Source organism: Netta rufina (assembly GCF_964035555.1).
Source record: "Netta rufina genome assembly, chromosome: 4".
NCBI lineage: Eukaryota > Metazoa > Chordata > Aves > Anseriformes > Anatidae > Netta > Netta rufina.
This window is the reverse complement of record NC_140127.1, coordinates 58,261,644-58,273,351: the sequence shown is the minus strand read 5'-3', so window position 1 is coordinate 58,273,351 and position 11,708 is coordinate 58,261,644. Positions and strand designations below refer to the sequence as shown.

General features: G+C 36.2%; 1 protein-coding gene across 1 annotated transcript; it reads left to right on the top strand.

The window, feature by feature from the left end:
* Window positions 1-757: 757 nt before the first annotated feature.
* Window positions 758-11,469, top strand: ZCCHC4 (zinc finger CCHC-type containing 4; the record flags this gene model as incomplete). The annotated part of the gene is made up of 13 exons (XM_084286530.1): window positions 758-899; window positions 1,031-1,149; window positions 2,461-2,543; window positions 3,184-3,459; window positions 3,992-4,072; window positions 4,373-4,445; window positions 5,426-5,576; window positions 6,062-6,162; window positions 7,417-7,538; window positions 8,159-8,234; window positions 8,737-8,788; window positions 9,505-9,649; window positions 11,346-11,469. The coding sequence occupies 13 exons, from the start codon at window positions 758-760 to the stop codon at window positions 11,467-11,469; spliced, it is 1,545 nt and encodes a 514-aa protein (XP_084142656.1).
* Between the last annotated feature and the right edge of the window lie 239 nt (window positions 11,470-11,708).

The window sequence follows — 11,708 nt, the reverse complement described above, 5'->3', positions numbered from 1 at the left end:
GAACGTGAAGCTGCAAAGCTGCTTTTTGGTTTGGGGTTTTTGCCAATGCTTAGGGTCCTAGGATCACCTCGTCTAGGCATGTGTTGTTCTTTGTTTTTAAATAAAAAATTAAAACTCACAAAACTCATCTCTTCTCTGTTCTTTCCACATGTCCTTCCTCAAAAGCATCTCTTCTTTAACACCTGGTTTTGATTTACTGCTTTAGTGGGAGGTGTTGAACAGGTGCTGTGTGTAACCTGTTTACACAACACACCAAGCTGTGGTACCTCGGTTAATAGGAAGGAGCAACTGAAGTTCAAAACCTTGCCTATTCTTGTTCTATGTGGTGTTGCTTTCTTGGTTTTTGTTTTATTTATTTATGTTTTAATTTTGGTATTTCAACCAGAGTACTTGTAGCACTAGACCCCATTTGTAGATTTAGAAATCCTTATTGAGAGAAGGGCAGAGAAGTAAAAAATGGTGATTTTTTTTTTCCAGAATTGTTCCACAATTTATAACGTTATTTCTGCTAAGCATCCTTTATTTGCATTTCTCAACTGTAATGTTTAATTTTAAGGACTTCATCTGACTAACAGCGGTGTAACGTTAGGAAGAGGGCAGTTTTGGCAGAAGCATCACCTTGACGTAAAGCGTGTTCGGGGCGTGTTTCTTTTGCAGGGGGAGGAGTTGCGTTTTTATTTTTTATTTTTGTTATAAGTAATAAAACTTGTTCAGGAGGCCCAGCCCGCCGCGGGGCTGCCGGGAAGGCGGCGGGAAGATGGCGGCCGGCGGCGGGGCGGGAGCGGGGGGCGGCCGGCAGCAGGCGGCGGCACCGACACCGGGACCGACACCGGGACCGGCACCGGGAGCGGCCCTGGCCCTGCTCGGCGCGGTGCCCGGCGCCCCCAGCTGCCCACACGGTGAGCATGGGGTCCTGAGTCCCAACGAGGGGCTCTGGGGGGCCCTGACTGAGTGACCGCGGTGTCCGGGGGCGTTAAAGATGTTAAAAATGTGTCCCGTGTGTCGAGGTGTAATGGCGTCTGTCCCGCAGGTCCGGCGCTCCTCTTCGTAAAGGTCAGCCACGGCAGAGAGGAGGGGAGAAGATTTTATGCTTGCTCGGCTTGTAGGGATAGAAAAGATTGTAACTTTTTCCAGTGGGAGGATGAGAAGGTAAGCGAGGGCTGCTTCAGACTAAGTAAACATTGGGGATTTTTTGCTCTATTTTACAGAAAACTGAAAAAAAAATATGTTCTGGAAATCCGTGGCAATTGTTTTGTAAATTTCGTCTAATAGTTTGTATTCAGGTAGTGGACTATTCTTGCAGTGGAGAAGTGTTTCATACATAGCTTTCAAGGAAGGCTGTGTACATTTTGAGCAAAACTGGTGTTTGTTTCTGTATCACCAAAACACTAAGGAATTCAAGTTATGAATTTTGCTAATACCATGAGATGTTGAACAAAAAACGATAGTTCTCATTCCAAGTGGTTCTCATCTTCCATGGCTAAGACAGAAAGCCTGGTGGAGATAGGAAGATGGTGTGTAAAATACACGAAATAGTGGGGCCAGTGGGATGCTCAGTAGTCTCAGAAGATCTGCAGCACTTTTCTTAAAGATGTTTGGTCAGAAAACTGAGGGGCAACAAAGTTCAGATTGGCGTGTATTGATGGAAAGCTTGCCATGGCTTCTGTACGCCGCATTCTGTTCCCTTCTGTGTTACATTAATGAGTATCTTGTGGGTATTGTCCTCAACACGTTGACAGGTTGGAATTTATTTGGGTTCATAAACTTTTCAACCCTATCCTAACTACTGTTGAAAAGTTTTATGAAGTGAACATTAAGTGGTTAATCACTTGTATTGATTTAAATGGTATTCCTAGTAAAATTTCACTATTAAGGTCACTTGTGTCACAGGGACTTTTGTTCCTTTGAATTTCCCTGTCTCACCCTTTAAACAAATCTAAGTTTTGTATAAATGTCTTGAAACTGTTAACTATAAAACAAACAAGTATGTTGTGTGGAAGCAAAGTAAGAGAATCAGCAGAGCTGACGTGCTTTTAAAAAAACAGCACACACAAGACTTGGGATGCTTTTCCACTGTCAGTCGTGCAGGGTAAAGTCATAGCTCTGCAGAGGGAATGCAGCTGTTGGAATGCATTCATAGACAGTACATCCCTCTCTGTCTGCATAATAAACATGTTTTGAGATTTTTCCCCCAGTATTACATGTGGTAGAAGAATGAAATTATTATTGTTTTTGCATGGATTAAATTCAGAAAGAGAGACTTCTGTTTCGCAGCGTGCCACTACACCGCAGTCATGCTTGTTTCTGAGTGGGGAATCCAAGGAATGTAGTAGTTCTCCTGAGCAGGATAACTGAACCATGAGACCTTTGATTGATCCTTTTTGTTTAATACTGAAATTGAATCTACAACGCAGTGATACCTGTTTGTTTTGTAACTTCTTATATACGTAAATTTTACAGGTGTCAGAAACTAGGCTCGCAGCACGTGAAGAATATAATAGAAATCATCAGCCGCCTTTTACTCACAGACAGAATGTGGAAAGGTATTGTTTCTAAATGCATTTTCTTTAGGAAAAATCAGTCTTACATAGGTTAAGGTACTCTGAATGTGGACATAATAGAGATATTTAGAAAAATAATAAATGGTTGACTGCAAAAAGTAAATAGCATGAAACATCTAATTATAACATGGTGTTTTCGACCCAGGAACTGTCTTCTTTTTCATAGGTATTTATATATATGAAAATATATATACTTCTTACGCTAATGCTCACAATGCACTAGCAAGAGGTCAGTAGTGGTGTGAGTTCAAAAAGTTATTCCTAACTTTCAGTGTGAAAAGACACAAATGCAGTACGCTAATAATAATCTGAGAGTCTTGTGTATAAGCATACAGGACTGCTTGCTGGTAGTTGTTACAGAGGCTTTGCTCTGTAACTGAGTTATTTTCTGGGAACTCTCAATGTATTTGGCCAGTGTATTATTGCCAAGTGCTTTTAGGGGAGGCTTTTTCAAAGTGTCTTTGAATATTTTTTTTCATAAAAAGTACTTCATTGACATGCAGTTAGTGGAATTTTATAAAAGCAGCTTAAGCAACATGCCTATTTAAATGTATTACAAAATATGAAACTCCTTTCATTTCTTTTATAGAGGGTTTTTCAAAAATTTTGTTTTTTTTTAAAGGTACGAGAATTTTGTTCTGTTGCCGTTATCAAAGAGGAGGTTTTGCCAGGAATGTCAGCAACTGCTATTGCCAGCTGAATGGGGAAGACATTCCAGTCACCAGATCCTGTGTGATATCTCCACTGCCCAGTTAAGAAGTCCCAGTCAACTTCTGTATCCACTGGAAAATAAAAAAACAAATGCACAGTATTTATTTGCAAACAGAAGTTGCCAGTTTCTACTGGACCTTATTATTTCATTAGGATTTAGACGAGTGCTCTGTGTTGGAACACCTAGGTACGTCCGTGGGGATTGTTACGCTTTCAAATAATAGTACTGTCTTAGAACTGTGCAGCTTACTAATACTTAAAATTTAAATAATCTAAGATTCTCCTATAATAAGAGGTTCACTATGCTTTAATTGGTTGGAATTATCCAGACATCTAGCGGGACCTTGCTTAGAGCTCACAAGATACACAAGAAGAGTGTAGCAGCACTGCAGTTAACTTCCCACCCAGCCACCTATTTTTTAAATGTCCTTTGTTTCTCACAAAACGGATAACAAGTTTCTTAGCTTATGGTTTGGTGTTTTTTTTTCATGGTGATCCACTAGTGATGATACCAGATGATACCTGAGGTATCATCTTTTAAGACTAACATAGTTTTCTAACTTCAATAAGCTAAGTAGAATTATTCAAATTCAGATTACTCCATTTTCTTTATCTGTTTGGTTTTAGGTTTAGTAAAGTACCAGACATTCTTGTCTTGCAAGATATTTTCTGAAGCCAGTGATTATATGTTAAATCTCTTTGCTCCGATTATACTTCAGGCTTCATGAAATGATCCAGTCAAAAGCATCACAAGAAGAAGATTTCAGGGTTAGAAGCCTTCTGCTAGATATTGATTTCAGGTAGGTTTTGATAAATGTTTATCTGCCTGAAGAATATGTGCAAATATTTGTATTTTAATACTTTAAAAGATAAATTGGTGTTTGTTTTCTGTTTACGATCTCTTTCTTCTCCACTTCTACACACATACACAAATGGCAGCTAGTTTATGAGAAAAAATAATTGTACTTTATAATTCCTGGTACTGTGTTGTCAGTAATCAAAACCTTCTTTGCTAAGGTCTTGTTTTCACTGTAAATGCCCCTTAGGGCAGACAAGAAGATATTTCTATTTTTCTGTTACTGTTAAAACTTATTTTGCAGGTATTCACAATTTTACACAGAGGATGAATTCTGCCACTACAACATGTTTAATCATTATTTTTTTGGTGGAGAGGTAAGAGCAAGTATTTCTTGAATGCTTTGTAAAGAAGTACATGTTGTTGATGCAGAATTTTGTAAGAATATCCTGTCGAGTCTAGATGGTTTGTTAGAAAGCAACTGTTATGGGATGAAAGCGGTCAACAATACTGGAAATCAAAAAATAATGGTGCCTCTTCATGAATTCTTTCCCACTTGGTTCAACGATAAGTTGCATGTTAAATTCATGCTAAGTTTACTTACCTTAGCTCAGCTTTCCCTAAAAGACAGTTTGGTGTGACTTGTTGCCTTACATAAGTATTGGTTAGCCCTGTTTCTGTGTTGCTACCACAGAATTAATTGTTTTGTTCCCAGCCTTCATAAGCCCAGTGGATGCTCCAGTACTTGTTCACTGATGTACTGGTGGGAGGGAAGAGGAGGTTGTCCTGGTTTATACCAGGCAAGCAAGTCAAAAGATTAAATTTGTCATAAAATGAAGTTGAATTAGTGTCATAGGTAAAACAAATGCTGAATTTGTAATTTGTTGTTTCTTTTTAAATGGCACATTAAGTACTTGAGTTTGTTAGGAAACTTGCAGCTACAATAGAACATTTACTGCAGGTTGTTTTTTTTTTTTTTTATGGAGGATCATGGTGTAATTTAATTCCAAACACTTTTCAAAGCACTTAGCCCAGTAATTTCCTCTATCGTTTGCTTTTCTCCTGCCATTATTAGTAAGCTGCCACGGATTTGTATAAACATGCTCAGTGCAGTACATTTCACACTGTGTACATAAGGTTTTTTTTTTTTTTTTTTTTTTTCCATTCTAAAGCCTAACTTTAGCAAGTTCTTGAAAATAAAAAAGAATCCTCTGGGATGAAATGGAAGGGTTCATATACACAAGAAGAAATAACCAACAGTGTTAAAGTTGAAACTTCTAAAATAATAATTATCTTGCCAATACAGTCTTTTTACAGTTCTTTAATCTACATTTTTAGAAATTAATCTTTCTTACAGGCTGCACATGAAACTTGTAGGAAATTCTTGCATCAAGACAAAGATGAAAGAGTTATTATGGTGACTGATCCCCCATTTGGAGGTTTAGTGGAAGCACTGGCTTCCAGTTTTAAAAAACTGATGGCAATGTGGAAGGAGACAGAAAAAGAAGGTATGTATTACAACCAGATAGGTGGGTTAAGCTGTAACATCACTGTAGGAAAAAGTACCTATTTAAAAGTCTGTAATTCTTGTGACTTGCGTGAATGCCAACGCACTCATAATTTCTAAAAATAAACTTCCATATGTTTAATTTACCTTTGTGATAATAAAGTTCTTCTAAATGCCACATTTTTTTTTTTTAACAAATCCCCTTTACAATTAAAATGGACTTTAAGATAGAGAAGAATAAGCTATGAAAATAGTAACACTTCTTACCAACCTAGGCAGGTGATACAATTTGTTAGAAGTAAATGGAACTTAAAAGTTCAGTATACATAAACATGCCAAAAACTTCCTGCCCCCTAAAGGAACTAGTTACTATGCCCAGAGTGACATATGTATGTTTATGTATTCAGAACATTTACTGTATTTTTTTTTAATGCTTCACATACATTTGTTTTTTTTTAATGTAAATCTAAATCTTTTCATCACAAGGTTATGAGAACCAAGAGATGCCCATGTTCTGGATATTTCCATACTTCTTTGAGTCTCGTATTCTTGAATTTTTCCCAAGCTTCAGTATGATGGATTATCAGGTACGACCAAGCCCAGTTAATTTGCTAAACTTCAGTCGTGCAGTGTGAACAGGAATATGATGAAAGGGGATATGATGGTATTAGCCACGGATGGGCCTTCCTCAACTTTTCGTTCTGTTGGAGGCACTGTAAACCATGTGATGCTCATCCTGTGAACCCCAGATTCTGTATTTGTAGTAGTCATGCCTTTGGTAACTTTGTCACACTCCTACAGCTTATTATATACCTTTAGCTTGTCTGTCACCTCTTCATTAACTCATTTCTTCTGAAATGTTTTCAGCATGACAAAATTTGCACTAATTTTAACATGTGCATATTGCAGAAGTGAAGAGGTAGCTTGAGGAAGAGTGTTTAATTTTACCCAGTTATTGAAATGTCAGTAGCTTGATGGGTAATGCCCAGCCCTGGTAAAAAGAAAGCTTAAGGTCTTTACTATCCAGAACTACTGGGACAAGAGTAGAATTATAATGGACATTTTTGGAATTACATAATAAATGAAGTTGTCAATGATAATTTGGCAACAGTTTCTCTAATGTTGTATTCATTCTACAAGTTGTTTAAGAATGTTTACATCAGTGACTTTTGAGAGTTATATCGTGTATTGATGATGTTAATTTTATTTTCTTATATAACAAGTCTCCTTAAAATTTGGCATGGGTATTCCAGACAACATATTTGTATTATGTAGAATGGAATTTCTAGAATAAAACTGGAAACTAATGCTAGTCTAGATTCTGTTCCTATGGGCGTTCAAAGATGAGAATTTCAGGGGCATGTTTTAGGAGGCAGTGCTGGAAAAAGCAGTGCTAATTGGGTTTGCAACTTCGTAATTGTTCTGAGATGGGTTAAGATGGACATCAATTCTTGTTCTGCCAGACAGAACAAACAATATAGTTCTTTTTTTTTTTTTTTTTTTTTAATAGGTTGCACTTTTGTAGAACAACCCCTTCTTTAGTATAAAACAACTAAAATGTTATTTCAGATGCCCTATGCAAAAGAATAAAAAGGGAGAAGTTAACTAGGATAGTTGCAGTGGTGGGAACTTGGTTTCCTGAGTCTAGTCTGATATTATGTTGCACAAATTTAAAAAGAAATGAGGCAAAATACTTGCTGTAGAATTTGTAATCAAATTCGAGGTTAGAGTCCTTTAGATAAAAATGACAATTTCATAAAGAGAATAAATATGCAAGTAGTTCTGTCTGTGCTTAGCATTCAATATAAGACTTCTTTTTAAAAATTTATGTTTTTTTCTAGGTAGACTATGATAATCATGCACTATATAAACATGGCAAGACTGGTCGCAGGCAGTCTCCTGTCCGTATCTTCACAAACCTCTCCCCAAGTATGATTGTACTTCCTGTAGAAGAGGGCTACAGGTAAGTTGTGTTAACAGGCAAAAGACTGAACGAATGTTTATTTTTAATTAGGGTATAAAGGCTCCAAAAGACTTTGGAATGTGCTCTTCAGTATTGTCATACCAAACGTCTGGATGGCAGGTTCAAGAGCATGTTTCACTAAGCGTAAGGTCACATGTTCTGTAAAAAATGTGTAGGAGACTTGGACATCCAGAAGGAGTTCACATTTTCCATTGTGGAATGATAGGAAATGTGTACGCCTCTGGGAGATGGAGATGTACAGCTGTCCCAGATAATCAGCTTCGTTGAGACACTAGTTAATAACATGCACACCAAGAGAAGCATCAGGGATGAATGAATTTTACTGATTGAGATCAATTAATGGGATTTGGTTCAATTTACTGCAAAAAATATGTTGCTAATTTGAATTCCTGCACCTGAATTTTTACTGCTTTTTTGTGCAGTGTTTGAATGATTCTGAAGCTCTAGGCATAAGTGGTGGCTTATGTATCAAAAACATAATCTTTGATTCAGCAAAGTGATTTTGTAATCCTTATGTTTATTTTTGTTGTATAAATTTCATTCATATTGCTTCTTTAGTAAGTAATGGACCCAAACACTTACAGTTTTCTTTTTACCAGGTTCTGTGCTATATGTAAACGATACGTTAGTTCTGGCAACCAGCACTGTGAGATATGCAATTCATGTACATCAAAAGTAAGTATTCTGACTTCTTTTTGGGTGATGATTTTAGCAATAGTCTAATAACTTCTGTAGCAATTGGTCTGGTAACAAAAAATATTTTGATACTGATTTCCTTGGGAAACCCCAGACATTTCAAGTTGGTAGTCTTGCTGACTTCACTGGACATCATTCATAACTTGCTGGGAATTAATTTCTGTTTCCTGATTCCTTTCTGTTGGAAAGAGGACTGGAAAGGTTAGCTGCTTGCCGCTAAGACCACACCTTTTGTCAGTGGTCTGTTTTACACATACCTTTCTTCTTATGTTTCAGAAGTTGTAGAACTTGTTAACTTCAAAATGCAGTCATTTTACTGTGGTTGTCACAGATTCTCAACACTGATGTGTTTCAATTATGGTCCTTTCTACACAGGACCTGTTTCTTTAAATAATGGGGACCATGTACTAGAAATTCAGTTTTAAAATAGAATCAATGTTTTTTAAAACAAATACTGCATTTATTCATCTTTTATTTGCAGGATGGTAGACAATGGAAACACTGTAGTCTTTGCAAAAAATGTGTAAAACCCTGTAAGTACAGAAAAATATTTCTCTAAATAAAAGTACACTTAAGGTATATTTCAAAGAAACTGAGATGACAAATCAGAAGAGAAAATATTCTGTAAGAGTAGTAAAATGGGATCATACAGAAGACATAACTTAAAGGAAAAATCTGTTTTACACAAGTTGCCATAAGATAATGTAGTTATTTCCACACAGTGGAAATACACCTCAGTTCTTCTTAAGACTTATATTTGTTATGGGAAGACTGAAATATTTTGAGCTGTCATGTGTTTCCTAATTTTGTAAACTTTTTCATTAGAATTTTATAAACACACAAGCAATTGTTAAAATGTTTGTGAGGGCATGATCAAGTTATGCTTCGTACACAAATGAAGTTGTATTTAGAGTGATGTTTTATTAGCTGAAGCAACCATTTGAAATGGTTGCCAGTATTGAAATTGTATCTTTGAAAAACCATTTTAACACGTGAGCCATTTTTTCATGTTAAGGTCATGTACAGGATAACAGCTCTAACGACAAAATAATTCAGTTATATTGAAATAGTTACACGGTATCTCTAATGAATATTTATCAAGTATGGTAAGGGACCAGAAAATGAATATCTATGTCCCTGAAAAAGTAAAACAAAATATCAAACCTCATAAAACAGCCTATATTTAAAACTCAGCTTCAGAATGATAATAACCTTTTCAAGATCGTAAGTCATGTTACTTGTTTTGCAGCTTGGTTTCACTGTAACAACTGCAACTGCTGTGCTCTTCAAAACCACACTTGTGAGAAGACTGATGCTGGCTGTTTTGTTTGTGGAAAGGAAGGTCACAAGCGCAGTACCTGTCCCAGTCTCTCCCGCACTAGAACATCATGCCAGTAAGTGTGATACTGTATTAATATAATGAAAAATAGCTTTCAGATGAGAGTTGACCCTATTTCATAGAAATAATTTAGGAAGACAGAATTTTAGGCTTTGCATGCTGGTGCCGTCTTTTCAGTATTTTCAACACTTCCAGTATATTCAGACAGCTTTTCAACACTTGCTGTGTTGCCTGGGGAGTATATACTAAAGGAGGATATGATAAAAACCAGCTTCATTTAGACAGGTAACTTCCTATAGTTCCCAGTTCCTTAACTATGACTTCTTTCAAAAGGGATTTATACAGATCCCAAACTTGGTGAATGGCGCATGGCGTAGCTCTGCCAAGAACATTCAAAATTAATCTAAAGTAATGTAAAACTTTTATCCCCTTCAGATTTCTCACAGAAGGGCACTACACAGTTTTTATTGTTTCTAGTCTCTTTTGCTTTGTTGTAGAATGTTGGTTTTTTTTTTTTTTTCAATCTGGTATTTCAAGTGTTTGCTGCAGTAAGGTCTAAATCTGGACCATGTAATATCTTTATTAATAAGGGGGACATAAAGTACATTTATTCTGCCATGACCGTGCTTCTGTAACATACACAAGTGCATACTTATATATATGTCAATAGACAAGAAGTCTATTTGATAGTCTTCAGAAAGAACTAACTGAAAAGAGGGAAGGGGGGTTGCTAAGAGATGGTCCAGCAGTTGGCTCAGTTATTCCAGTTTGGGATAGTTGGCCCACGCTTTTGTAACTTACCCTGCAGGTTGTATGGTTTTGTTTGTGATTCTTGACTTAAATGGAACTAACAGTGGAGATGCAGATCTTCCTTCCCCAATGATGTACCTCTCTTGGGTAGTGAGATTCAGGCAGTTAACCTCTTGGGTCAGCATCAAGATGTTCACCAGCTGCCTGCTAGATCATAGTGGACTACAGGTGTATTGCTTCATGTCCTGCTATGACATTAATCCAAGATTTTGTTATGGAGTATTAGAGTTAAAATGCAGCAATATTTTGTTTTATGTTACTCCTTCCCTTAACAGTTCTTTGTTTGCTTAAAAAAGTAAAAATGATACTAAAAGAAATTCATGAAACCTCATCTGTTTCTTCAGTCAGGTATATCTTGTACTGGGATGGTTTAGTCCTTTCAGGCTATCAGTATTTTATTTAGCTGATTTCTTACTGAAAATAATGTGTCTCATTTGTCTAATAAAAACACCTGTAAATATTTTACTTATTAAAATTACTCAATGTTTTGTGCTATGAAATGCATCCTTTGTAGGGCACAGAAAACAAATAACTTACTAATTTTATTTGGGTAACATATTTGCACTTCATAATGTTATTAAACTTTATCTGTTTTCTTCTACACCTTTCTATTATATATTCTTACATAACCTTCTCAGCTCAAAAGTCCGTATGTGCTGTTTTATACTTGGTCAGTGGCATTTTTTAAGTTTCCTATAGGCAGTTAAAGGTAAATGCTGAATGAATACATAAATGAAAAACAATAAATTGCAGTAAAGTGGACAAACAGTTTTAGGAACATTAAATGTCGTAATGCTATAAGATGGAACGTACTGTGAACTTGTTGTGACAGTACTTTGAAGTTCATATACTTATATGGACAGATTATATAAAATATCAGCAAATGTAGAAAAGTCTGTTCCCTGTTTTATTCTAATCTGTTTATTTTTCTTGCTTTACAGAGCTGACAAAAAGCAAAGACAGAAAACTCTAAAGAGGGTAAAGATAGGGATCCATAAAAGATTGGCTATGAAACACGCCATATTCTCCAGAAGAAAAATCAAGAATAAGAAAAAAAAGACATGACCTCTTGATATATAATTATTTAAGAGACTTCTATGGAAAGGCTTTGATTCTTTTTTTTTTTTTTTTTTTTTAATGTTAATATCAACGTTCAAAATAAAACCTGATTTAAAGTGACAATTCTGTTGTTGTACATCATTACTGGAGCAGAGGTGCGAAATAAACCACGCTCTTTACCGTGTGTTTGTATAATGTCACAATTTTGTGTGTTTAGGTCTCTGTTTCAGTACAGGAGTACTGCT